Consider the following 27764-nt stretch of genomic DNA (forward strand, 5'->3'; position numbering starts at 1 on the left):
TAATACTGACTTATGTTACAAACTCTGTATTAAATTTTCTATATTTCTTTATTGTGTAAAGCTGTGACAGCAACTTTGACAGTTTGCCAAGGATCTGGCTCCAGGTATTGCAGATGCTGGCAAGAAAAAATATATATCTGTGAATGCATTGCTACTAAAATGAAAAGATGGGCAGCAGAATAAATAATATTTAACTATTAGTTCATTAGAAAAAAGAAATATTCATGTCGTCTGGTCTATATGTATTTGGGCATGACACAATTTTTGTAATTTTGTCTTGAAAATAGGTTTTATTTGCTTTGTTATTTGTTATAGAATAACAAGAGAACAGGCCTCACTTTTCCATGAAACAGAACCTAAGTCGACTGTACAATTACTGCTAATCCTCTGGCAATGGCTTTAATTTACAAACATTTCAAACAAGTCTTGATTGTTCAATTTAAAATCAGCTGTTGTGGTGCACACAAGGAAAACTATTTAAAAAACATGTTTACATTTATAACAATACTTACAACTATAATGTATATGCAAAGACTACCACACAAAATCTAAAAAACAAACTTAAGTTTCCATTTATGATTATCTGAAGTTAGGAAAATTTACATTCAAATAAAAATAACTGTCATTCACACGATCAGAGCCAAATGTATAACCTATTTGCATCGATTGCATATGTTTATGTTTTAAGTGAGATATAAAGAATTTCTGACTCCTGACTTTAGTGATGTGTCCCACACTTTCTCACACAAACACAAACTTTGACCCACGTTTAGGATCGTGTCACCGTGTGTAAATTGTTTCTTCATCACACAGGAAGGTTGTTGGGATTAAACTCTGAGGTCAGCACATGTTGATGATGTTTTCTGTTTTTCTCTGTTTGTTGATCAATTATTAACTTTTAGCGCCCAAAATCAAAGCAAACAAGTAGTTTTCTCATCAGTTTCTTATCGCACTTTGATTTCACTTGTCAATCTCGACCCCTCGTTGTTCGGTGACGTCACCGCGCATAACGCGCGTGTTGACGACATCTGACGTGTCTCCGTCAACACAACAATGGCGGATGCCGTGGAGGAAGCTCTTCGGGGCAGCTGGTGAGACAATTTGTTGTTCAGTCAATATTTTCGGAGCCTTTGTCTCGATTGTCAGACAGTCGCGTCGGATTTCTGTCGCAGATTTCCGTGTAAAGTAACTAAAGATGAGTTTTTGTGTTTAAAATAGTGTTGGAGTTTGGTGACGTTACTGCTTACCAGCTAGCCAGCTACATGACAATTAGCTAACCCGGTTCTGATAAATTAACGGTCGATAAATCTCAGACGGATAAAATAACAGCTCTTAAGTCTGTTCGGTGACGAAGTCTACATTTTTATCGGTTTCTCTGCCTCAGTGGGAAGTTTAGTAGCAATGTTAGCCGGACAGCTAATATTTAGGCGGACAGCCGCTTCCCTTTAATCTACCCCAGCCTCACTCTGTTGTTCCAGTTTTATTTTACTCTGAAATATAGAAAAGAGTTTATAGAAAAGTGCTGGTTATATCTAAAAACTTTTAAAGCAGCTGCCATTAAGATGGTTGGCATCGTGAAAGAGGTCTTCATGTGTCAGATTAAAGGAAAAACCTGAACGATAGACCAGCAGAGAGGGCTCTGGTAGCTCTGTTGGTGTGAATGGTGCGTGTCCATTCAGATCTATCGTGAAATGTTTCTACTTTGTTAAGAAAGACCTCTTCTGTGACACTGCCATTTGTCACAGTGCACGGGTCACTGAGGAGTTCCATGAGTATAAAAGTGACCTGGATTTTATACATATGTATAAATGTGTACATACAATCATCGGAGATTTTGAACAAATGCGTTAGACATTGTTCTTCTCCGGCTTCATCAAAACGTCAGATGAGGAAATATCTAAAAATGGTGTTCATCTCTTTGGAGATTTGGAGAACCAACACACAGATTCACAGGGAAGCTGTGAATGCCCCCTTTTATGATGTTGCTGTATTGTTTTCCTCTTGAGTTTGTCACCTGTCTGTATGCGGAGTTAAATTAACATGTATTTTAAAAAAAGGATTAAGATGTAAATTAAGAGCAATAAACAACACAGGGCATTTAGTAAAAGCTGACATAATTTACACAATTACACAGATGTGAATAATGATTGAGTTAAATATGAAGTTAATAATAATGCATGTTGTTAACCCTGTTGCCTCACAGCGAGAAAGTCATGGATTTGAATCCACCATCTGACCCTGTCTTTCTTTGAGTTTGCATGTTCTCTGTGTGATTACTACTCTCGCTTCACCAGTTAACTGCTGTTTCTAAATTGCCCATAGGTGTAAACATTGTCTGTATGTCTTTGTTAGCCTTGCGACAAACTAGCAACCTGTCTCTTGCTCTGTAACATACACTGCAGCCCCCTCGGGAAGATGGATGTATGAACTTAATAAAACGTAGTGCTGGACAGTACAGCACAATTTTGAAGATTGGCAGTTTTGTCGTTTATAGTGGTATTATTAGTAATAATATTGTTTCTGCATCAGTGAGCCTTTGCATGGGTTTACTCTGAACCTTGGTGTAATAATTTACCTTAAAATGAACTCTTCAAATCTTATGTTTTGTTTTCAGCCTATGAACTTTTATCTTTATATTTTGTGGGCTTGTAACTGTGCCGTTCGTTACTCTTCAGGGACCAGGATCTCATTGACGCTCTTGACTCTGGTGGCTCAGACATGGAGATGGAGAGGGGCACCATCCAGGTCCAGGAGCAGTCAGCTGAACACAGGGCCAAGATGTGGAAGGTGAGAACGTTGCAGCAGTTAGATTGTGGTTTCAAACAGTTATTGGACATGTACAACATACTTTGTACGTCTGTGGACAGAAGGCAAGCATTCTTACGTTAAGGTGTGAGTAGACTGGATCATCCCTTATTGGCACACCCAAAGAAAAGACTTCAGTTATGTCTTACATCACATAACAAGAGTCAGTATTGTATGTCAAGCATGTGGATGACAATAATGATGCTACTTATAGGTGACTGACTCGTCTTGGCTTCGCATGCAAAATACCAGCCTGTGAAAAGACACGTCATCGGCTGCACCCAGTTGTAAAGCAGCTTTGAATGGGATGTTTATTGTGTCTGATAATAGGCTGTTTGATAATATCATTAGGAGACCTTTTAGTCACTGTGTAAAGTTCAGAGAGCCTTTAATTTTACACCTCATAAAATTGAATAATTTGGTTTATTATAAAAAAGTTCAAATAATGCTTAAAGTCAAATCAAACACAAAGTGTTTATCAGTGCAGGAGAGCAGATGCAAGATTTCTTTTTTCACTTTAGGAAAACCTTAAAAATGAGAATAAAGTAGGTGTAGTTTTGTTTGTGTCAAATTTTGAAAACATTCGGACCTAAAAGTAAAAATTTGCACTTTGCTCCATTAATCATCGTATAAGTCATAGACTATAAACTGAAATTCACTTGGGCCACACGTGAAATGACAAAAAATATCATGGGCCAGACATTTACATTTGATTGATATGTTATATAATAGTTATTTATTTTTAAAGCTAAGCACTCCATTTACCAAAACAAAGTAATGGATTCTGATTTTAAACAACCTGTTTCACAAGCCTGAATATAACAACTCTGTGGAGTGGGCGTCTGTTTTGTGATAGCACGTCTAAGCCATAATTCCTAGACCTCCTCCTCACCAGTCACTTTCTTTAGCTCCTCCGGGAGTCTTGGGTCTGCCTGAGGGTCATGTCCTAGTTGGACATGCCTAAAACATATGACATGTCCAGGAGGTATCCTGGTCAGATGCCCAGATTACCTCAAAAAGCTCCCCTAGAGCAGGAAAAAAGAAGAAAGCTCATTTCTACCATTTGTATCTGCAGTCTCATTCTGATCATAAGTGAGAGTGGGAACGCAGACTGACCAGTTAATCAACTGCATTCCCTTCATGGTCAGGTTTCTCTTTAACACAACACACTGGTACAACCTTCGCATCAAAGCAGATGCTGCAATCTGGAGCGTTCACTATGGTCTTCTCATTCCTGCAGCTTCAACTTGATAACTCTGTGGTTGTGTGTTTGGAAAAAAAAGAAAAGAATGAAAAGTCTGTAATCGTGTGGTTTCCATGTTACAGCCTGGAGGTATGAAAATGACTGCTCATAAAAAATCTAAAGATATCAAATGAACTTTCAAAGTTGTCGGTGAGTAAATATGGCCTCCCTAAGGGAGACATGAAGAAACGTATCTTTACCACTTTGTTACTTTTCAAAACAAAAACAATTATTTGCTTTAGCTGCGTGCCACGTTCATTGAGATCTGGAGCCTGTTTTACCTGTTCATCGCTCTGCAGCTGTACTGGGGTAAACTGGAGCAGCGGTCTCCAACCTTTTTTGTGCCATGGACCGGTTTATGCCCGACAATATTTTCACAGACCGGCCTTTAAGGTGTCGCGGATAAATACAACAAAATAAAACCAGTACCGGTACCGAAAAAAAGAAGATTTATTCATAACACACCTGAAAAGACCCAGGAAAACCGAGTTAACGATAAAAACGATAACAAAATAACGCTGAAAACCGATAAAAACCCTGAAAACCAGACATTTCACACCTGAGCCTCAACTCTCGCGGCCCGGTACCAAACGACTCACGCACCGGTACCGGTCCGAGGCCCGGGGGTTGGGGACCGCTGAACTAGAGGGTGCAGAGATTTTTTTTTAAATTAATTTCGTTTTTTTTCTCTCAAAATGTTCCAAAAATAATATCAGCAGCTTCTACAGTATTTTCTTCATGTGTATGAATTTGTTGTCCATCAGTGCAGTGAGACTTTGGCCACTTATAGCAGATCAGTCTTTATTTCCTGAATGTCAGGTCTCCTTTTCTCCCCGTGCTCAGCACTGAATCCTTGTTTTGTTTTTGCAGATTGCTCTCAATGTCTCCGGAAAAGGCGACAGCCTGGCTTCCTGGGACGGTGTCCTCGATTTACCAGAACAGAAGCTCATTCATAACCGGAGTCAGCAGCTGATCGGTGAGTAAATGTCGGTGCCTCTGAATACGTTGACACAGTCCTGACTTTTGGATTTGCAGTGAGTTTCTCAAGCGTTTTCTGGCACATCCAACTTGAGAATAAATTTTTAGTTCAGTAAAAGTCAGTGCATTATTTGTGTCAGGAATTTTGCTCTATTTTGTTTTTTGGCTCCATATCTCAACATTTAAGATCCACTGGGTTTGGCTGGTGAGGTTAAGGGGCTAAAATTCAAGAAAAAAAATTATAGGCTGTTTGAGTTTAAAGTTGGATATTTGTGGGGGAAAAACAAGCTCGGCTTAGATGAGATTTATTTTTAAAATTAGGGATAAAATTCACATATTTGAACTCTTTGGATTATTAACTCATAAAGCATGTTAGGTCTTATCTTTAAGTCAGAAAAGAAACTAAAAGCTCATTTTCATTAAATAGAGTTGCTCTGGACTAATAGCACTGGTCTCTGTGTGCAGCTGGCTCTGAGACGACCGTCTACAAAACACAAAGTATTTAGTAATAACATCGATCTGCTGTTTGCAGTTTATCTTATTGCAACTCTTGTCTGATATGATGCGCTGCTAATGGGCTGAATATGAGAGTTTGTGCCTGTGTGATGTTGGTGATCTACTGCTAAGACTTCTGAAGCCCTGATGATCCTCCAGAAATGTTATGTTTGGTTTAAAAATACTTTCTTTAAAGGTTTAAATCTTCTCCCTAATCTCAGTTTCCTATCATGTTCCTGTGAGTTTCCGATGCTGGTGTGGGAGGATACTAACGCTTCCTTGTTGTGGTAGCATTGTCCGCCCTCCATAATGCAAAAACGCCTCAGTGGAGCAGCACTCTTGCTGCTGAAGAGATGCAGAGGAGTTTATTTACCACTTCCTACATTAGATAGAAAAAACGGGGAGTTATACCATCGGGGTAGCCTCGTGAATCATCTAGCCTGCTCTAACTTTGTACTTTTTTCCCTTCTTGTTCAGTAGAATAGCTCCCCTCCCCTCCAGTCTTTGTCACACCCTCCTCTAATTTGAAATTCAAACCAAAAGTCCCGTCATTTATTTAAAGGAGTACGGAGCTGTGAGCATGAACGGCTGTCACAAGTTTAGATTATATGCTGACGTGAAACTATGGGGAGAGATTCAATTGAATAGAAATCTGATAATAATGACATCATTTAATGCATCAATAGGAAAAAAAAAACTTGACCTATTTGGAAAAGATAACTAAAACTGCCGACCCCCTCCGTGTGTCCCATGTTTAGACCAGCTGGCAGTGTCAGAGGAAGAGAGGAGTGAAATGGTGTCCGACATTGAGTCAGTCATCACTTTCTACTGCAAGTCGCGTAACATCACTTTCACCCCTGAGCTCAGCTGGCCGCACCTGCTCAAACCGCTGCTGGGGCTTCATCTACCCCGGAGCGACCTCTACAACTGCTTCTATGCTATCATGAACAAATACATCCCTCGGTGAGTCATCTCAGCCTCCTTGTCCCCTTCACCCCACTCACACAGACCCGCAGGCTTTGACTGTAAAAGCTTTCCCGTTTCAGGGACTGTGTGCCCAAAGGCCGACCCTTCCACCTGTACAGACTACTGCTGCAGTATCACGAGCCAGAGCTGTGCTCGTTCTTGGACACCAAAAAGATCACACCAGACTCCTATGCCATCAACTGGGTATGTTGCCTCATGTTAAATAAGTTTTACAACATTTTTGCCCCATTTCAGAAAAAGATTCAGTCAAAAACAATTAACGGCATACAGCTTCAATTTTGGTGAAATAAAAGTTGGTACCAGCATTTTTACCCCTGCAGAAGTGATATTCGTTCACATACATTTACTCCATATTTTTTCATCAGCTATTCTCCACCTGTGCAGCTCTAGAGCTCAAGTAACACTGCTCTTCATGTGGCCATGGCAAACGATGCGTCTGTGTTTGTCTCTGTTCCACAGCTGGGTAGTCTGTTTTCAAGCCACTGCCTTCCTGAAGTTACCCAGACATTGTGGGACTCGTACCTCCAGCAGGCGGACCCTTTTCTCATCTTCTTTCTCATGCTTATCATCCTCGTCAATGCCAAGTATGCAGCCAGAAAGATAATCCAGCTCGTGGCTGTTTGTGCCAGCTCTGAAAGTTTGTTTTTGTTTGTATCCTCAGAGAGACCATACTTACACAAGAGGGAGAAAGCAAAGAGGACATTATCAGTGAGTTTGTTCCTCTCTTCTCATTTGTACAGTTTTTGAACGTCTTTTTAATGTAATTAAATGTGGGGAAAAAAAATGTCATCCCAGAAATGCTGGAAGCGTCTCCTTCTCTCCTGGAGTCTGAGGACATTGAAGACTTGTTTTCACTGGCCCAGTATTACCAGAGCAAAACCCCTCTGTCGCTCAGAAAGGTGAAGCAAATAAAAACTGAGCAGTGCTGAATATAAACAAAGAGACAACGGCAGCATCTAAAAAAACCTCATTGTTTGTTTCCCTTTGTCTGTTTCTGTAGATGAATCAGAATCTGTTTGGTAGCAGTTTGGTGGCTCTCAAAGAGGAGGACACTGACCTCAGTCAGGCATTGTGCCTCCCTGTGTCTGTCCCTGAAATCCTGCAGGCAAACCAGCTGCAGCAGGTCAGTGACACTTTGAGTGGGAAATTATTAACTGTTCTCAAGTTTGCCCTGTGAGTTTAAGGAAGAAAGAGGATGTGAGGAAACTGGACTTTTTCTTTTTTTTTATTTTTTAGGATGGGGTACGTTTCTTCGTGGTGGATTGCCGGCCTGCAGAGCAGTACAATGCTGGCCATCTGTCCACAGCCTTCCACCTGGACTCAGACCTGGTGAGGGACAGGGGCTTTAGGGATTTGTTGAAAAATATATTTGCAGTAAACGAATATAAAACAAGCTTTATGTCTTCTTACAGATGCTCCAGAACCCATCTGAGTTTGCACTCTCTGTGAAGTCCCTCCTGGAGACACAGAAGCAGTCTTTAGAGTCGGGGTCCATCGCCAGCGGAGAGCACCTGTGCTTCATGGGCAGCGGGAGAGAAGAGGAAGACATGTACATGAACATGGTGTTGGCACATTTCCTGCAGGTGAGCTGTGAAAGTGGGATCCATATATAACGATTACAAACGTTTCCTTTAGATTTTTTCAAACTGTCAAAATCTCTGTTTGCTTATAAAATAAAATAAACGAAGCAGAAGCAGGAAAGTCATTATAATTCATGCTTTAAAAAAAAGTAGTAATCACTGGAAGTTTTAACTGGAAAAATGAGAATTGTGTGACCTTGTTTGGCAAAACAAATGATTTTGTGATCTTTGTGTTGCAATATTATGGATGATATTCTAGCAGATCGGCTAATTTCAAGCTTTCTGTTACAGAAAAACAAAGAGTATGTCAGCATCGCAAAAGGAGGTTTTATGGGTGAGTAGGAAAATGACAATACTGACAAGCACATTAGTCTGCATACACACAGAGAAGTAATATGAACATGGAGAGGCCTATTTTTGCGTGTATGTGTAAGTTATAGTTTTTGTAATGGTTACATCGGTGAGGTGATGCAGCAGTGGCTGTCAGTGATTTGTCAGGATCTTGTTTGGACAAATCCATCATCATTTTTTAGCATGAAATAAAGTTAAAATACTATATTCATTTCTTGTACATATATGTATGTATATAGGGTAGATAGATAGAGAGAGATATGTTTCTGAGAAACTTGTACACATCCACATTTTTATATATCTGTCTTTTGGTCACAACTGCAGTACAGAAAATTGTGAAAGCTAAAATTCACAGAGACACGTGTACTTCCAGCTCTTCAGCAGCACCTGGTAGACATGAACGTCGAGGGGCTTGACTCCTCGTACGTCCACTGGATCGTCAGCACATCTGGATCTCACAGCAGCCTCAGCTCAGCTGATGTAAGAAGTTAGGGGAGCCAGCCAACCCCCTTTATCATAAAGGACATAAACATCACAATATGCTCCACACTGGAGGTGTTAAGAGAGATCTTCTGTCTGATGGCACGGATTGTTACATTTTTCCATGAATACAGGGAGAGTCTCTGAGCGGCCCTGGAGACAGCAAAGGTGTGAAGTCCCTGGTCAACAAAATGACATTTGCTCTCAAGTCCAAGTCGGTCAATGTTAAGGAGAAGATGATCAGCTTCATTGAGAATACCTCTGCCCCCGTCGACAGGTGAGAAACTAGTTCCTCAAAACATTCACCACTGAAGCTCACACTGCAACACACACTCTCAATTTTCTGTGTAAATCATACAGTTCGCTACAATAACAGAATGCAAATTAATATTATAACACTGAAAAAAAATCAAGTTTGTGATTCTTCTCACATATCAAATACTAAAAACCAAAGTACCAGAGCGCCTTCTGAGAGCCAACTGATCCCTCTTCAGATGAAATTCTACCAGAACAGTTCAAATTTACCGTTTTTTGACATCCTGCTAGTTTGGGTTTAGTGCATATTTACACCTGACTGAAAACACCATATTTGCTTTTCCATATTTCCTGTCATGAAATTAAGTTCCTTGTGCCTTATCCCATAATAGAATATCTTTCAATCTACCCTGGCCAGAGAAGGTGATTCCAGATCGGTAAGAGCTCCCAAACATCCAGATGTTTATCACTGGCATGCCCACTGGCTGTAGACCTGCACCACTCCCAGGATTTTGGAGACTTTTAACGCATGCTTAGTATCAGCATCTCCGCCTACACCTGCCTACACTCATGTAACAACACCACACGTTCCCATACAGTACGGGCAGCAGGCTGTCTATGAGATACCGTTTCTTAGAATTTCTCTTCATGCTTTCACTAACAACATAAAACTGCTGTTTTGTCTGCACTGTCGGAGCTGCTCCAGCCTTTTAGGAAGCATTGAGTCATCTTTACATCCACAAGGTCGTCGTTTTCTAGTCTAACTCACCGAGGCCTTTGACTTCACCTTTGTTTGCTTGGAGATGCACTGAAAAGTCTGTCTTTCCATTTCATTATAGTTCTTTCAGATGATAGTCAGGGCTATGCAAAACCATAAAATAAACTATAATTTGCTTTAAATAGCCCTGAATATCATACAACCACTAATCTGTAACCCAGCTGTCGAGCTAGAAATGTCTCGTTTAACCTCTTCCTTTTTGTATTTAACAGCACAACCTGTGGCAGTAGTGGGCTAATATTTTTTTTTTACTGCAGGCTGGAGGTCTTCATGCCATTGATGTTTGTGTGCAAACTGTTTAATGCACTTAATGTATAATTATCTAGTGTGACTATAATGCTCTGACCTGCCTTGTTGCCCTCTGTAATCAGGCATGTGAGCAGCAGCGACCGCGTCGGCAAACCTTACCGGGGAGTGAAGCCTGTGTTCAGTATTGCTGATGAAGAAGAGTACGATACAGGTAAAATTACAGCTAACACAGATTACAATTAGAAGAGGGTATTATTTTGTGAAATATTTAAGCATTGTGAGGGCTTTTATTTTGAAGAACAAAATGATTACTTCCATCTGATCTTCCTGCCAGATGAGATAGACAGTTCCTCCATATCTGATGATGACCGGAAGGAGATTGTCAACATTCAGACCTGGATAAACAAACCTGATGTAAAACATCATATTCCATGTAACGAGGTGAAAGAAACGGGTCACATGTTCCCCAGGTAAGCTGTCAGTTTTGTTTAGGAAACGTTTTAAATGAGTACAGTGACCTTGAAGCATATTGCATGGCAGCCATAATAAGGGCAGGTTGAAGTCTTTAAATACTAAGGTAAGGTGCTTCACTGCTTCCTGAACATAGTTCCTGATTTTCAGAGGCTCCAAATTAATTGAACAAGCTAACATACGTTTAAATACAAGGATTGTTTTTAATAGTTGGATAAAGTCTGGAACCCATGAACATCAATAAATCCTGTGTTTCCTCTGCCACGCCTACCGCGTCTGCCTTCACTTGCTGCTTGTTTATGGGACTTTCTGCTTTCAGTTTTATCTTCAGTAACTGAAAAGAGATCACGTGACTGACTTGGCCATTTCTTTTCCTTCAGAAACTCTTGGGTTGGCTTTGCAGGAAGCTTTGGATCATTATCCATCTGCGCTATAAAATACCATCCCACATGTCTTGCTGCATTTGACTAAATTTGACAGCATTAATCGATAGGGCTGTTCGATATAACGATATATATCGGACGACGATATAAAAACGTCTATCGTTTCATTTTACGCTATCGTTTGTTTCGTGGTGTGGCAAAATAAACTGTTTACAGCAATATTTGTCATGGTTCTGATGGTCACTGTAGTGGCTATATTCATTTCTTAAAGTTCTCTCTTTCTCTTATATTTTATATAACCACACTGCTGACGGACAAGCGCCTGTTTTTATGTGTTGTCCTTAGCAACAACGACGGTAACACCTTCGCGTGTCCGCTTGTTTATGTTCCACGTAAACCTTTCACAATAAAGCTCAAGATCCTGTTGAGACTTTTCAAAATAAACTGAATCACATGAAAGAGCAGATTATTTACGGATGAGAAGTAAAAAAGAGCCGCCAGGTGCTAAAAAATAAACCTTAGACTCAAACGTTAGAACAGGCTTTTCCCCGCAGCACGCCGTGTAATAAATACAAAGAAAACGGCGCCGTTACAACTTATGTCTAAAATGTATCGTTTCATGCATCGGTTAAAACACTCGACTCCAGCTACATGACGCGCAGCTGGAAACACTTCACACAAGTCGAGCTGCCCGAGATTCACAGAGTTTACAGAAAATGTTACATTTTTGTGATTTATATCGTTATCGGACGATAGATGTCTGATATCGGGATATGAGGTTTTGGTCGTATCGCACAGCCCTATTAATCGACTGAATATTAAGAAACTCATTGCAAGTGTCCTGGGAACTCTCAGGATTTTCAAAGTAAAGTGTATGTCTTTGCAAGAAGAGGAGAAAATGTGAATGACTAACATTTCTTGATAATTTAATTTTCTTCACTGAAATCGTGATGCTTCCCATTGAGGTGAAAGTATGTTTTTGGCTTCTTGAGCACAGTTTTTGACATCCTTCCCTGGGTGTCAAAATTCAAATTTTATTTGTCACGTACAGTCATACACAGTACGATATGCAGTGAAATGCTTACACAACTGCTCGTGACCTAAAGAAAAATGAAAAGGCTATGAATAAGATAGGAAATAAATATGAAAATTAAAAAGGGTAAATTTAACTAGGAAGGAATAAAATAAGATAAAATATATAAATTAAAGTTGAAAATAAAATAACTGTACAACAAAATACACAGTATAGAAATATATAAGAATGTATGAAGAAATATATAAAAAAAAAAAAACACCCAGCACGCCCCTGCGGGCGGTTTATCCTTCAAGCTCGGGTCCTCTACCAGAGGCCTGGGAGCTTGAGGGTCCTGCGCAGTATCTTAGCTGTTCCCAGGACTGCGCTCTTCTGGACAGAGATCTCCGATGTTGTTCCCGGGATCTGCTGGAGCCACTCGCCTAGCTTGGGAGTCACCGCACCTAGTGCTCCGATTACCACGGGGACCACCGTTACCTTCACCCTCCACATCCTCTCGAGCTCTTCTCTGAGCCCTTGGTATTTCTCCAGCTTCTCGTGTTCCTTCTTCCTGATATTGCTGTCATTCGGAACCGCTACATCGATCACTACGGCCGTCTTCTTCTGTTTGTCTACCACCACTATGTCCGGTTGGTTAGCCACCACCATTTTGTCCGTCTGTATCTGGAGGTCCCACAGGATCTTAGCTCGGTCATTCTCCACCACCCTTGGGGGCATCTCCCATTTTGACCTCGGGACTTCCAGGTTATACTCGGCACAGATGTTCCTGTACACTATGCCGGCCACTTGGTTATGGCGTTCCATGTATGCCTTGCCTGCTAGCATCTTGCACCCTGCTGTTATGTGCTGGATTGTCTCTGGGGCATCTTTACACAGCCTGCACCTGGGGTCTTGCCTGGTGTGATAGACCCCAGCCTCTATGGATCTTGTGCTCAGAGCTTGTTCTTGTGCTGCCATGATTAGTGCCTCTGTGCTGTCTTTCAGTCCAGCTTTGTCCAGCCACTGGTAGGATTTCTGGATATCAGCCACCTCCTCTATCTGCCGGTGGTACATACCGTGCAGGGGCCTGTCCTTCCATGATGGTTCCTCGTCTCCCTCCTCTTTCTTGGGTTTCTGCTGCCTGAGGTATTCACTGAGCACTCGGTCAGTTGGGGCCATCTTTGTGATGTATTCGTGGATGTTCGTTGTCTCATCCTGGACTGTGGTGCTGACACTCACCAGTCCCCGGCCCCCTTCCTTCCGCTTAGCGTACAGCCTCAGGGTGCTGGACTTGGGGTGAAACCCTCCATGCATGGTAAGGAGCTTTCTTGTCTTTATGTCAGTGGCTTCTATTTCCTCCTTTGGCCAGCCTATTACCCCAGCAGGGTACCTGATCACAGCTTTTGTAGCGGCCTCTTCATGGTTCCCATTCGCCTGCGGGATCCCCAGGTACTGGCAAATATGAATATGAATGAAAAAAATAAATAAATTAATATATATATATATATATATATATATATATATATATATATATATATATATATATATATATATATTAACACAATAACAGCAGCTGTGCAAGTATTAAATGGACATGAAGAAATAATGTCCATGTTGTGCAATCCACATTATGTCTTGTGCAGTGCAAATGTGCTTTAAGTGATGAAGTGAAAACAATGTCCAGAAAGTCCAGTGTGTGTGTAAGAACCATATGTGTGGGTCAGTACTGTGTGGTGGTGTGATTGAGAGACCGTATCGCCTGCGGGAAGAAGCTCCTCCTCAGTCTCTCTGTGTTGGTCTTCAGGGAGCGGAATCGCTTTCCTGACCTCAGCAGAGAGAACAGTCTGTTGTTGGGATGGCTGAGGTCCTTCACCATCTTCCTGGCCTTGGTCCAAGGGTGGACGAGTTTGGCTTCGATGTGCAATGAGAAACGAATAAACAAGCAAGCGCTGCGGCCACTTATTAAACATTAACTCCTAACACTGATTCTTCTTTTGTGTTTCCAGTCATTTGTTGATCACAGCCACTCACATGTACTGCCTGAGGGAGATCGCCACAAGGAAGGGCTTTGCTTACATCCAGTCCAGACAAGCGCTGAACTCAGTGGTGAAGATCACATCCAAAAAGAAGCACCCAGAGCTGATCACGTTCAAGTTTGGAACCAACAATTCAGCTGGAGTGGAGATTTCAGTGGTTGAGAGGTGCTTGTCTGCACGCAGATGAAAAACTAATCAGACATGAATTTTAAAGTAGTGGCTTTACGATTTATTAACATTTTCCCTTTCAGCTAATGTCTTTTTCTCTGTCTCAGATATTTGATTCCCAATGCGGGCGATGCCACGAAGGTCATCAAGCAGCAGATCATGAAAGTCCTGGATGCCCTGGAGAGCTCATAAATGGTGGTGGTGAGCTCGTTTTGGGAGATTAATACAAACTGTAGGAAGAGGCTCCGCCGGTGAAATCTACTCTCCCTCCTGGACAGATCCCAGTGCAGTGTTGACTGTGAAGCCCCGTGTGTCTGTCTTTGGGACATGTGGGCACACTGCTGACTGCAGACCTGTGAGCCAGGCTGCGAGTGTTGAAATATTTAGGTGCTCCGCTGTCATCCAACCATTATATTATACTTATTTAAAAAGAAATATTGGTTGTAGTGTATGTTCTTCTCTACTGTTAGTATAAAAGGGGATCTCATTACAGAGGAGCTCCACTCTGATGAGTTCCCGCTGGCCTTAACGTAGCGTACTGACCGACCAGTGGCGAACTTCTTTCATCCACACGTGACTGACCTTTTCTTTTCCACCTGAGCATTTTGATGATGACCCATTCTTTTGATGTGAGCAGTATTCAGTTTCTCGTAACATGTTGTGTAGATTTAACGATCATCTGGTCAGCATGAGTCAGCCAGCTCGGACATAACGATGCACACCCCCACCCCAGAAAAGCAGTACTGGCACATGAAGCAGATTTCCTACTGCAGTAACTGTTTTTGATAACTTTACTTTTCCAGCAGGCAGCCTTAAATATAAACTATTTGGCGGTTAGTTTATAAATATGTAATGTGTATATATATATTGTGTAAACTGCTCTGTATACAGACCTTTGCAATGTCATTTTGAAAGCATATCCTGAGAGAATATGCAGTGAAACTTGTAAACTTTGCCAGGTTTGAAGTTCCCCTTCTTTCTGATTTTCTGGTTTTATGAAAATTGATTAACCTCATCTCATAGCAGTCTGATGTAGCTCCCAGAAAGCCTTTCTGGACTACATTATGAGCACCTCAGTATTTTCTCGTCCCAGTCAGATTCACCATGTGAATGACATCCCCCGCTCCCCCGATGAGTAAATTATATCCAGAAGGCTGAAACATTAGGGAGAATGAAAACATCACACTAACGAGCTGCAGAGGTTTGAAAGGAATGGACCTGATATGCTCATTTGCAGCTCTATTTTTATTTTTGGATTCAACTAGAGTAGCTTTGCATGACTGGCAGTGCAGAATAATCCTTATTTATGTTGTCCTCCAGCTTCAGTTCATCTGTTGTCTAAAGTTCCTCCTCTTTTAAGGCAACTTGTATTCTGATTGGCCCCCGAACAGCACTGATGTGATCTCTTTGACATCATACAAGTCAAAGTGTGTAACCCCGAGCCCTGAGAGCAGTCGGAAGTCTGAGCTTGGGCTTATGGGGATTACGCGGACATAGCTGATGTGATTATTTGAAAGTGTGGCCATGTTTCATATGTTTAGTATTCGTGTATGACAGGAAATAAGTAAAAGCATATGAAGTCCACTTTAAAGACGGTTTTCACGGTGCACAAAAAGCTGATCTCATTTCTGACCCACATGAACAACTTTTCTGTCCACACAGAATAGAAGAGCAGCACAGGTGGTTCTCAAACTGTGGTGCACAGATCCACAGGTGATTATGACCAGGGGGGAAACATGGGGTTAATCCACCGTGGATGAGTATGATTTTTTTTGAAAGTACAAAAGTAGACAAGAGTTTGGTGTGGTTGTGGTGACATTTATTTCACTGAAATTCAGATTAGATTTTTTTTTTATTGCTATTGATCGTCTCATGTTTTTGAGTGGCAGGCGTGCTACAAAAAGTTTGAGAACCGCTGATGTGAAGTTATCACGACTACACTGATAAATGGGCCGCTGTTGACTTCTGATGGATGTTTCCCACTTACAGGCCCCAGTGTTCATCTGTGCTGTCACAGGATTTTTCGTGCTGACTTAATTTCCAAAGTGATGAAAAGCTTTAAAAAAATAAAAATTATTTTTACAGGGTGAAGATTTGTTTCCCTGGGAAAAAGGCAACATAAGAGGAAAAAGAAAAACGTCATCTATCAGCCAAATTTTTTTGTAACATCAGTACCCAATTTCATAATCGGTGCATCCATATTTATATATAAATATATATCTCTGTCTGTCTCATGTATTAGCTAAAACCATATACTGTGTTAAGCAGTCTGCAGTCCATACTGAGCAGTTTCAGTTTGCTTGCCACTGTTGCCTTCGGCCTCATGCCTGTGACGTGCGATATGGGCACCAGCAGTGGCGTGAAGATCCTCTAAAATCGCGGTTCTGTTCGTAGAGCGGTGGTGTTTAAGGTTCGGCTGAACGGTTTTATTTTGCATGCTTTAACAGCTCCACATGGGTGTCACACTAATGTGCGATTGGTCTGTTTCAGAATTGCCACGCCCCCCTCGATCGCCGTATCTTATTCTTTAGTCATGAAATCTGCTTGGACTCATTCTTGCTTTCTTCCTGCTTATTTATTTGCTTTGAAGTCTAGTTGTGTGTTCAGCCTCCCACAGAGACCTCCAGTGTGACAGTTGCAGTTTAAACTTCAGCCCAGAGGGCATTGGCCCCTTTCTCAGACTGAAAAGCACATTTAAACTATGAGCAAAGTAGAATTCAAGACAAAATCTGTTCCCGACCCTCCCTCCAGTCTGAAGCATTCCTGTGTAATCCATGCGTTGTTGTGCTTTTCTGATATTTTCCCATTGACTGGAACATCCTCGACTGGGAGTCTTTACATTCTCTGTAACATCACTGGATCAGGCTGTCAACCACTAGTCCAGAATGCAACATGTCTCAAATGTAATTTGCACCTTACTGTACTGCTGTTATTTTCTAAGCATTTCTGTTTTTAATAAATGGAGATTATTTGACTGCACGTTTGGACACACTCCTTGTGAAACAGCATTTGACATGCAGTTGTGACCAAAGGTTTTTGGACATTAACTTTAATTTTTTCTGTACAGCAAAGTGGATTGTAAACAAGATGTGATTGAAGTGAAACTCTCAGCCTTAATTCAAGGCTTTAACAAAAGTATTGCAAAATAAAATATTAAACTACAGCCTTAAGATGAACAGTATCAAGTAGAAAGTACGTTATTTGCATTGAAAATATTGTCCAATAGAAGTAGAAGGTAATGTAATGTGAAATTACTTAAAGTACAAGTACAATGAAACATTAAAAGTTTGTAAGCATGTATACTAAATTACCTTTCTCCGTGAGTCCTGCCTGTGCTGACTTTGTAAGACGTTGGTAAGTCAGTAAGACAGCAGGGGTGGGTGGTATGACCCCATGCCACCCCTCTGGACACGCCCCTGTTCTAACAACCTGGAGGAAAATTTCTCATCCTAATTTCTTTTGCTGTTTAAATCTTTGACTAAAAATTATTCAAAACCTGAACAAAATTAATTGTGATTTTAATCATGGCCCACACTAATTTTTTCTTCATTTACTTTAGTATTATTCTGCAAAATATATTTTTCTTAGTTTATCATATTAGTCAAATAAGCAAAAAACAAGAAGCAAGCAAAAAGCAACTTATTTGTTTTATGTCCAGAGAAAAAACATTTAAAAATCTTAATCCTTTATATACTTCAAACAGGGTCACAGTCCTCCTTTTGAATATTTTTGTTTTTCCTTTCCTATATATAGCTTAGCTATTCTCTCTGCAGTGGAAGGTTTGACACTATTTGTGTACCCTGAGTAATCCCCCTATTTTTTAATCGCTGAGGTTCATTAATGCTAGTTCATCTTATTTTTTATTTTTTTTACTTGGAAATACATGTTATATTTAGGAACGTTATTACTGAGCAGAGCCACTGAGATCCTTACATCATTTTTATTGTTTATTAACCAGAAAAGTGAATAATAATGACGATCTTGTGCTGAATCGACCCACCCCCTGTGACGTTACACCGCCTTAAATCTTCACGTTTAACGACCTCAGTTTTTCATAAGCTTAAATTTATATTGTCAACTCACCTAAAAATAACACTTTCGATTTCAAAACAGTCAATATTTTTTAGTACTCTTTATTTATTTATTTTATGTTAAATCAAGAAGGTCTCTTATTTTGAAAACCAATCCGCCACCCGGAATCACATGACCGGACTGTGGCGCGGTGTAGTGAGCAGATAGTCCTGTGTGTACATGTCTACTTTAGCCAAAGTCATGTCCAGTAAGTACAGAGGTCTCCGTGTTTCGCAGTTTAATGTTAAATCGCTGAGCGCGGTTTTGAAGCCTGCGGCTCTCCGTCACTCGCTGAAGTTCCGTGTTTGTTTCCTCAGAGTTCCGTCTGGCGGTGGTTCAGCTGCAGGTGAGCAGCGTCAAAGCAGACAACCTGAGCAGAGCCCGGAGGCTGGTGAGGGAGGCTGCAGGACAGGGCAGCAAAGTGGTGCTGCTACCGGTGAGGAGGAGGAAGGGCGCCTCACGGCTGCTTGTCAGCAGTCTGAAGTGCTTATTTTAAAATACAACCAACTAAACAAGCCAGTGTCCGGGGACAAATACAGCTGTAGATTTTATTTAAAAGACGTGTCCCCTGAGAGGACGGCGCTTTACCATTAACGCGGTGTCGTCTTTGTGTTTTTATGAACTGTTTGTTCCCTTTTCTGGACATCCGTTAGTGCAGGAATGAAATATTTCTAAAAAGTTCCCAGCACAGGACCCTCAGATGACCTGCCTTTTTGGACTGCTCAGATTTACCCTATGAGCTTATGATCTCCCTGTCGTTAACACAGGAATGCTTCAATTCTCCATATGGGACCAGCTTCTTCTCCAGATATGCCGAGAACATCCCAGGAGAATCCACCCAGGTGCTGTCGGAGGCAGCAAAGGAGAACGAGGTGTATCTGGTGGGAGGTGTGAAAGCACCCGTGGATTTAAAGCTATTACATAGAGTACATTAAAGTTCCCTTCTAATGTTACTGTAAAGGAGCTGATGATGCTTCATGTAGTTCAGCTACAGTAAGAGTTGTGTGTATCACGCTGTGGTGGTAGATCCTCAGAGTTAAAAGCTCACCAGTAGTAGAGTTGATATATAACTCCACTGTGTTTCCTGCTGTGGGTTGTCAAGACGATGTGGAAAATGTAATCTGTTTCTGGGTAAACTGTAGGAAAAATAGTGAGAACTTTGCATGTTTAACTCCTGGAAAACAGCTGCTCTGCTGCTTGCACTCTACCGTGTTTTATCCTCTAAGTGTTCCATCAGAAACCTTTTTAACAGATCCATCGCACTAACAAGCTCAAGGTTTCGTTTCACGAGGTCGGTGTATGTGCAAGTAATCCTATGAGATAAAATCTCAGGTTTAAGACTTTTTTTTAACTCTTGGATGAGTACGATGTCACAAAGACTGATCTCTGCTGTTCAAACCTTCTGTTTCCAAGAGGTGGCCAATCAGAAGAAAGGAGAGGGGAGGCGCTGGTCTCAGGCAGAGGATGGACTGATGGGCTTCACCACGGACAGTATAAAAATAGACATGGCGATCTGACCTGTTGAAGTCCTGTTTTTTTTTAAGCATTGAGTTGAAAGTTTTCTCCGTCGTCATGCTGGGTGCAAAGTACAGCAGGTGACGAGGTTTTACAGAATTCTCCCAAAGATTTATTTCTTTGGTTGTCGTGTCTCTTTCATGTGTCTCTGTCAGAGGATAAACACATGGAGATGGTAATGATCGTAACAGGGCCACTTGCCACCCAAGCGTGGTCATCGTTTAAGAAGATTGGGATAACTTTAAATCCAAGTTCAGTTCAAACTACTTTTCATTATGTCGATGTAGGTTTCCAGTTGTCCAGGTCATTGGGGTCTTAACTGAACCTTCTTTATGTTTGTGATGACATCCGTCTCTCTCGTCCAAGAGCCTTTTCATTTGAAACCTCTGGAGTTTTTAAGCTCTTACGACTCGTCATCATCCACAGGATCCATTCCCGAGGAGGATGGTGGGAAGTTGTACAACACCTGTACAGTGTTTGGCCCTGATGGAGAGATGATTCTTAAACACAGGAAGGTATGTGTGGGTCATATACAGTGTGTGGTCAGTTGCAGAGATGAATCCTCTTCATCTTTTTTCTTTCCTCCTCTAAGATTCACTTGTTTGACATCGACGTTCCCGGAAAAATCCGCTTCCAGGAATCTGAGACGCTGAGCCCGGGGAGCAGTTTATCGCTGTTTGACACACGTGAGCGACAGCCGCAGACTCTGGCTTTCTGCCTCGCAGTCTGGATGAGCATACATTGATCTGATGTGTTCCTCCTGCAGCGTTCTGCAAAGTGGGTGTTGGGATCTGCTATGACATGAGGTTCGCGGAGCTCGCCCAGCTCTACAGCAGGAAGGGTAAGCGTCTGAAAGGAGTGTTTAGATTTTGTTTTCCTGTGATGTCCCAGAGCTGATTGGACTGCGCTTTTGTCCTCAGGCTGTCAGCTGCTGGTTTACCCCGGAGCCTTCAACATGACCACAGGCCCCGCCCACTGGGAGCTCCTGCAGAGGGGGAGGTCAGACTGAGGGTCATAGTCACCCACTCCCAAAAGAATAATTTACTGCAGACATGTTAGAGTCATCTTTCAGCCACATATCTGATCTGAGGGTTGAGCTTTCGTTAACCAGACATGTTACTTATAAGGCACAAGAACGCCTGAATGAACACAAGCTGAATAATAAACGCAGCATGACGAGAGCTCAGTGACTACAAACTGAGATCTGCTGCTGTTTAAATCTGCAACGAATCATTTTAATGTCTCTTTATGCAGGGCGCTTGATAATCAGGTGTATGTGGCCACAGCATCACCTGCCAGAGATGAAGCTGCCTCCTACGTGGCCTGGGGTCACAGCACCGTCGTGAACCCGTGGTAAGAAAATAAGATCAAAAATGCAGGGCGTGATAAGGCGGTTAAAGTTTTCAGAGGGACAACTTGAGGCCGTAAAAGTAGAAGAATTCAGGGTTTTAACAATGTAGAGCAGTTGGGGTGGAGTACAGATGTAGAATCAGCAAGCTGTTGTCAGAGTTTATCTCACTGCCGTCTCTGGGTAAGCTGAGGAACTCCAGTAGGAACAGTAGACAAACTTGAAAAGCAGCTTTTTTCAGACGCAAATTCATTGTAACTTTGTATTTCATGAGCTTTAAAAACTTTGTCACAAGGTTTAAATCCAGTGAAGCCTTCCTACGCTGAGCCGTTTATTGTTCGGATGCCATGCACACCATGTAAAGTGTAACTCGGGTAACAGGAGGCAGGTTAAATAGCCCACGGTGGTTTTTTGATTTGGATCTTGGCTGCTACACAAACGGCTTGAGGGAATATTTCACGTTGGCAGGCGCGACCAAAGAGCTTTAAAGTTCATCTGGGAATTTTGGCTTTTCCAGGTGTTTAGTTTCTTTCTGATGACTCCACCCCGTCGTGTTACCTGAACCTTCCTGCAGCTCCGCTGCTGTCATGTGTGGGTTTTGTTTGTCTGTCTGAGGAACAGACGTGTTTCTTTAAGCGGAGGTTGTGTGCTGGGAGCAGTTTGTTATCTTAACCTGTTCTACGGGCATCAGCTGCTGACGTCGAGTGAGTGTCACCAAGAGGTCTGAAGAGTTACTCATCAACTCTGAAAGTGTCGTCAGCTGAAAAGTGTCCAGCGACACGTCCCTGCCTGCCTGTGAAGAATCGACGGCTTACGCCATGACCGTACAAAACAGATGAAACTTAAAGCTTAACTGTGCGTTAGCATTTAAAGTTTTAATGTGTTTCCTGCAGGGAATCTATATGAATGTAAAATAAAAAACAACAACTAGCTCTTATAACATAGAATAAATTATTCAATACTTTTTTGTAAAAATGAAATAAGAAAATATCAACTGTGAGGAAGTTTAAAGGAGCGTTTCTTGTGCTGATTTGTGAATAATTCTGTTGTTACAGGGGGGAAGTCATTTCCAAGGCTGGACCAGAGGAAGCTGTTATTTATGCCGACATCGGTGAGGAAAAGCAGAAGTCTGCTTGTCTCTGTGGAATGTGAAAGTCATTTACAGTTATGTAATCTTTGATCAGCTGGTGAGGAAAGTGGAAAAATGAATTTCTGCTCTGAGAAGAAGTTTTAGTTCACTGCTTTAATGATTTCCTCTACAGAATAATACTAAAAAATGAAGACCTGACAATGTAAAACAGAGAAAGCATTTCAGTCTGGCACAGCAGCAGTTACTGCACAGTGCTCGTGTTTACTCTGCCGTTGCTGTGATTGTGTCTTCTCTCTAAATGTGTCGCGTGTTTTCAGACCTGCAGTATTTGGCCGACATCCGGCAGCAGATCCCGATCACATCTCAGCGTCGGGACGACCTCTACGCGGTGACGTCAGTGCAGGAAGGCTCGAGCTGAACTCTGAACCTCGGGTCCAGCTCTTCAAATCGAGCCAAAAGGATCCTGTAAAGTCTCATCCATGTGATTCTTGTTAAAGTGGATTGAAGAGAGAAGCAGGCCTGCAGCAGCTTGCTGTCTCACTGTCCAGCAGAGGGAAACATGAGAATCAGCTGGACAGTCGCTGATTGGCTGTTTTAAGATAACTTGAATGAAGAAACTTTGCATTAAAAGCTGTGACTTTTGTATCCAGTGCAGATCTAGTTAAAAGCTTTTTGATGAGCAGTGACTCATTTATCATTTCTGGTTACAGATGAATGGGAAGACTGGCCGCTTGTTTGTTTTCAGAGCTTTCTTTGTTTCTGAATCAGTGCTCAAGAATAAAAAACAAACCTGAAATCCAATGCAGCTTTCTTCTACTGTAAAAGAAATATGAATTCACCTCTCGTACGCCTTATAGATCTATGAAGTAAAAGAGGGCTTGGTGTCATTTTGGAAGTCTTTATTAAATCTTCAAATAGGTTAAAAAAAAAAAACTAAACAAAACAACCACCAAGAATTGTTCTTGTACAGTATTTTAAAAACTGTATATTTAAATGGTAATTACAACAAACATATTTACACATCAGTGCTCTGTGGCTTCAGTTTTTTAAGTGACCGTCAGGCTCAAACATCCGTCTCCCTTTGTTCCTGGTTCATCAACTCGTCTTCCAACCTGAATTGATACCGTCTTTTGTATCCTGATGGTGACAAATAAACAAGTTACAAAAGCACAACAAACAACCTGACAGCTCTGTTATACTTTCTCTTGTTATGTGCCATATAAATACTTTTAAAAGTGGTGGATGCTCATATTAAACAGGTTTTATACAGTGAGGTCAGCTTGCGTACAAGTGATTGCTGAGGGAAAAGCTCAGCTCCAGGGTCTCCAAATCATCAGCTTAACAATGAGCTCTTTCAAATTGCATTTTACTCCAGTACAGTACAGACACTTCATTGGCTCCCACCACAGTATAAACTTCCCTTTAAAATTCCTTTTAATAGTTCATAAAACTCAATGGTTTGGACCCCAGTACAGCAAGATGCCCTTAGATCAAAACTCAAAAGCTTTTGTGTTCACACAGGCTGCCATTCAGCAGCTCATCACTCATCCATTTTCTTTCTGTTATCCAATTCAGGGTCACGGAGGGCTGGAGCCAATCCCAGCTGACATAGGGTGAAAGGCAGGGAACACACAGACGTCACGGTCAGTTTAGAATCACCAGTTAACCTGATCCCATTAACTGCATGTCTTTGGACTGTGGGGGGAAGCCAGAGTACTCTGAGAGAACCCACACATGAACTCCACAAAGAAAGGCCCCAGGTGGGATTTTAACCCACGACCTTGCTATGAGGTGCTAATCACCGCATCACTGTGCCGCGCTCAACACTGTAGTTTTTCTGTAAAGTTTTATTTTGAAGTTTTCACTGCCTTAAGGTATTTTAAACCTTCACAGGTTTTTATGTGTTTATCATTAAGCACATTGAGTTTATGTATAAATAAATAAACTGCTCTAAACACTTGATGTCAGGTGTGATTTTCTACATCCAGCTCTGTGTGACGTCTTACAGAAGACGTTCCTAATGCTGTGATCTCAGGCACACGTCATACAGCTCTATTAAAGGAGGCACAGATTTGCTTTGCAGCATGACAGCATGCTCAAACATTCATCCAGACTCATATAAAAATAGAAGCTAAGAGCCTCTTATCAGGGCATTTTTCCCAGTAGCAAAAACATAATTTCCATAATTTCTCCATAAAGTCCACCAAAAAAAAAAACTCCACAGGTTCCAGTCTAACGGCAAAGGCTGCAAATATTTGATTTAACTATTTGCACTATTTTCTATTAAATTCACTGATAAACAAACACATTGATCTGCTTACCTCTCCATTGTTGTTTGTGCTCTTCCTTCTTCCTCTTGTTTATTTTGTCCAGGTGGATCTGATACACCACTCCAGCTATCACCATGATCCCAACCACCACACACAGACCTGTGCTGAACATCCACATGGCCGACGATGCTCGATTCGTCACAGGCCTGGCCTCCACTCCATCTGAGCAATCATCAGGAAAAAACAATAGTAAAAATGTTTTCAGTGTGCCATAGAGCCAAGGCCAATAAATAAAGTGTAAATAAATAAATAACACCTGACTCCAAAAAAAACCTGCAATAAAAAAACACTAAAGAAGAAGATTTAAAATCCAAAGAGTCCAAATCCATAAACTGTATTTAAAAGATGTACATCGTCAAGGTGACTTTTAAAATTTTTGACTGATTGATTAACTGATTGATCCAAAAGTGATAAGATTTAAAAAACAAAACACAAAACTGTCTGTCTTTACATGTTAAACTAGAGCTTTCAAAAATTCAAAGATGATAAAAACTGGACTGGTTTGCTAATGTTAATTAATATCAAACCAGTCAGACACGTGACATTACCCAGTACAGGGAACCAGCTGATAGCAGAATTTGCTTAACTATGAGTTTCACAGATAAGGAGAATCGTGCTGCTGTGTCTGAACACTAATGACTGCACTTACAGGTTGACATCACGGTTTGGTTCATAGATTGGTTATCAATGATGCACGACACAATGGAGTCGTGGGAAATGTTGAGGGTCAAGTGGCTGGTGATGTTGTAGAGATTGTCTGGGAGTGATGTCATCTGAGTCCTCACCGACCCTGCGGGGGGCTCCTCGCTGTCGTTGATGAGCCAGTACACTGCAGGTGTGGGATAACCTCCAGTGGAGTGACACAGGAAGACCTTCTCATCGCCCTGCACTGCCTCTTCCTTCTCCAGCTTTGGGGTGCTGAAACTGGCTGCAAACATGTGTTGATTCTATATTTAGTAATATTTAGAATCTCTTTTCCTCCAGTAATTACATGAAAGAAGCTGAGGGATTAGAGAAAGCATTAAGACATTACTCATCATGGAAACAATGCCTCCAACACTCCCACAATATGATTGTGAATGTTTTCATGCAGCAGTTTATTGTTTTTTATAGTCTTCTAACTGGTACCTACAAATCATTACAGACACGTGTGGCATGGCATAAATGTGCAGGAGTTTTGCTGAAACACATCTGAACTGTTACAATTCAGGTGTTTATATGATAAGATCATCTACCAGTGATGTAAACAGGTGCAAACAAGCAACAAACGTGACCTTATATTATATTCAGAACTCTTTAAACTCTGACTCCCATCTGGACTCAGGCAAAGAGGGAAGAAGAATAAATAATGTCTGTAACTGTGTTGGTGCAAAGTTAAAAGAAAACACTCACTGCATTATATTGCAACGTATATTGAACTGGAACCTGAATGTTGTGTCTGTGCATGAATACAGAGACTTTGGTCACAAACACATCTAGAAAACGTTCAATTTTGTTAATTAAAAAATCCCTAAAATACAAAAAATAAGTGTCTCGTGCTTAAAATTTACGGCTTTTAATGTGTCCTCATTCCGACAAAATTTACAGCCATGGCTGCCACCAACCACCAGAGACTGGACTTCTAAATATCCTTCTTCTGCTTCCCCCTGAATCCCGCGGGACTTACCTGCTGTCCTGAGGCATGTGGTGCACAGCCTGGCGCTCTGATTCTTCCCTAACACCATGAAAAGGCTGTAAGACATTTGGTCTTCAACGGGACGAACCGCTGGCAGGTTTAAAGACACGTTTCCAGTCAGAGGAGCGTCAGCTGGGACTGCGACTCTGTTATTGCTCCATGTCTCCACACTTCCATCGGGCTTCCATACCGACCTGAGTACCAACTCACTGTCTCTCATCCACTCAATGGTGACATTCTCGGAGTTGACTAACTCAGGGAGAACGCAAGGCAGAGACATTGGCCGTCCCACGATCCCCAGAACACAACTGTCATCTGCACACAAAAAGGAGACACGCTATTTACTGTCATTATGTCACCGTGTGATCTGCAGACAGTCAGGCATCTTACCCAAACAGGCGCGCAAACTAAATAAACTCAACAGAAGTCCTGCGCGTAAAAGTGCCACCGGCGTCTCCGGATTTGGGAGCATCTGCGCACAAAAACTAGAAAATCTATCAACAGACGTTTTTCTCTTCAGCTTGGAAAAACAAAACTCGCTCATTTCTGCGTAATTCAAAAGTCAAACTTCACTTCCTCGTCCTCTGCTCGTTCCAACCCCGCGTACACCTCCGACCTCATTAATGTCAGGCATGCGGCGGCCTGTTGTGCCATACCTGCTCTCGCTGCCTCTCTGTCTCTCTCTCTCTTTCTCGCGTCTTTTCTGAGTTAAAAACGTGCAAAAATACCGCTGAAGGATTTAAAAATAAAACATAAAGTAGAAAAATAAAAAATCAAGCATAAATCTCGAGGACGGTTAGTTTCTGTCAGCAGTTTCATGTCAGGTAACACACACCCAAACATACCACACGAAACGTGATGACATCTGACTCTGTGACTCATTCACAGCATCTGGAGAAGAAGCTACAATCAAACTTCCTGTTATTGCGGTTACGTTCGTTTCATCCAGAGGAAACACAACGAGTTTGTGTTTCATTCTTTCACCTGATCGCGACTGTGAAACGGAGAGTATCATAAAAGTAAAAGTAGTCATTACTTAAGTACTGTACTCGGTTCTAAGGTACTTGTAGTTTACTTTCATTTTCTGCTAACTGAACGTGATGGACACGTTAATCTACACACAGTTATTAGCTAATCAAAAACATTATTCTGAAACTTGTCTCATTTTAATACTTGTGCCAGTAGATTACTTTGAGTGTTATTCAACCCCACTGGATGAAAGTACTTACTTAATATACTAAGTTTACTTATGAAGTTTTAATTTACTTTTAATTTATTTAAACAGATCTATCTTTGTTTTATTTCTGTTCTCCTCTGTACTTCTACTACTTTGGATGGAAATATTGCACTTTGTACTTCGTACCTTTTATTTAAAATCTTTGTTTATTGTTTAGGAAATTTCAAAATAAAAGTTTTTTTTGTTTAATTATCAAAGAAAGTATCAGCAGTATCCAAGCAGTTAAA

At 41.3% G+C, this 27764-nt stretch overlaps 3 protein-coding genes across 5 annotated transcripts; 2 read left to right on the top strand and 1 right to left on the bottom strand.

Annotated features, from left to right (window-relative positions):
• Nucleotides 1–972: 972 nt before the first annotated feature.
• Nucleotides 973–17250, top strand: tbc1d23 (TBC1 domain family, member 23). Of its 2 annotated transcripts, XM_085245887.1 has the most exons (19): nucleotides 973–1091; nucleotides 2676–2787; nucleotides 4919–5024; nucleotides 6280–6484; nucleotides 6568–6691; nucleotides 6968–7092; nucleotides 7170–7216; nucleotides 7304–7407; nucleotides 7509–7631; nucleotides 7745–7837; nucleotides 7921–8091; nucleotides 8380–8422; nucleotides 8813–8919; nucleotides 9054–9196; nucleotides 9567–9611; nucleotides 10324–10412; nucleotides 10536–10671; nucleotides 14074–14268; nucleotides 14379–17250. In XM_085245887.1, exons 1-19 carry the CDS (start codon nucleotides 1054–1056, stop codon nucleotides 14461–14463), a joined length of 2091 nt encoding a protein of 696 aa, XP_085102013.1. In that variant the 5' UTR covers nucleotides 973–1053; the 3' UTR covers nucleotides 14464–17250. The 2 variants fall into 2 exon arrangements, with proteins under 2 accessions (XP_085102013.1, XP_085102014.1); XM_085245888.1 differs by lacking the exon at nucleotides 9567–9611.
• Nucleotides 17251–18391: 1141 nt separating this feature from the next.
• nit2 (nitrilase family, member 2) lies at nucleotides 18392–23091 on the top strand. The gene is made up of 10 exons (XM_085247066.1): nucleotides 18392–18550; nucleotides 18660–18778; nucleotides 19110–19230; nucleotides 20284–20372; nucleotides 20450–20543; nucleotides 20624–20698; nucleotides 20778–20856; nucleotides 21112–21210; nucleotides 22261–22316; nucleotides 22613–23091. The coding sequence occupies exons 1-10, from the start codon at nucleotides 18523–18525 to the stop codon at nucleotides 22711–22713; spliced, it is 861 nt and encodes a 286-aa protein (XP_085103192.1). The 5' UTR covers nucleotides 18392–18522; the 3' UTR covers nucleotides 22714–23091.
• A 65-nt stretch (nucleotides 23092–23156) lies between these two features.
• Nucleotides 23157–27176, bottom strand: LOC146558931 (T-lymphocyte activation antigen CD80-like). Of its 2 annotated transcripts, none has more exons than XM_085247065.1 (5): nucleotides 26957–27176; nucleotides 26292–26615; nucleotides 25275–25553; nucleotides 24617–24787; nucleotides 23157–23432 (listed from the first exon to the last, which is right to left on the bottom strand). In XM_085247065.1, the coding sequence occupies exons 2-5, from the start codon at nucleotides 26578–26580 to the stop codon at nucleotides 23359–23361; spliced, it is 813 nt and encodes a 270-aa protein (XP_085103191.1). In that variant the 5' UTR covers nucleotides 26581–26615; nucleotides 26957–27176; the 3' UTR covers nucleotides 23157–23358. The 2 variants fall into 2 exon arrangements, with proteins under 2 accessions (XP_085103191.1, XP_085103189.1); XM_085247063.1 differs by having other exon boundaries at nucleotides 26691–27176.
• Nucleotides 27177–27764: the final 588 nt, after the last annotated feature.

The sequence above is a fragment of the Mchenga conophoros genome, linkage group LG15 (assembly GCF_057382185.1).
Source record: "Mchenga conophoros isolate Kocher_MC1m ecotype Shallow Benthic linkage group LG15, M_conophoros_male_GT1.1, whole genome shotgun sequence".
Classification (NCBI taxonomy): domain Eukaryota; kingdom Metazoa; phylum Chordata; class Actinopteri; order Cichliformes; family Cichlidae; genus Mchenga; species Mchenga conophoros.

Excerpts from the sequence above, each read along its gene's own strand:
- tbc1d23 (XM_085245887.1), top strand. The coding sequence starts at position 1,054 with ATGGCGGATGCCGTGGAGGAAGCTCTTCGGGGCAGCTG. Across the intron at positions 5,025-6,279 it reads CCGGAGTCAGCAGCTGATCG|ACCAGCTGGCAGTGTCAGAG; the intron begins GTGAGTAAATGT and ends TCCCATGTTTAG. Across the intron at positions 6,485-6,567 it reads ATGAACAAATACATCCCTCG|GGACTGTGTGCCCAAAGGCC; the intron begins GTGAGTCATCTC and ends TTCCCGTTTCAG.
- nit2 (XM_085247066.1), top strand. The coding sequence starts at position 18,523 with ATGTCTACTTTAGCCAAAGTCATGTCCA. Across the intron at positions 20,857-21,111 it reads GAGCTCCTGCAGAGGGGGAG|GGCGCTTGATAATCAGGTGT; the intron begins GTCAGACTGAGG and ends CTCTTTATGCAG. Across the intron at positions 21,211-22,260 it reads AGCACCGTCGTGAACCCGTG|GGGGGAAGTCATTTCCAAGG; the intron begins GTAAGAAAATAA and ends CTGTTGTTACAG.
- LOC146558931 (XM_085247063.1), bottom strand. The coding sequence starts at position 26,844 with ATGAGCGAGTTTTGTTTTTCCAAGCTGAAGAGAAAAACGTCTGTTGAT. Across the intron at positions 26,616-26,690 it reads TAGTTTGCGCGCCTGTTTGG|ATGACAGTTGTGTTCTGGGG; the intron begins GTAAGATGCCTG and ends TTTTGTGTGCAG. Across the intron at positions 23,433-24,616 it reads GCACAAACAACAATGGAGAG|GATACAAAAGACGGTATCAA; the intron begins GTAAGCAGATCA and ends TGTCACCATCAG.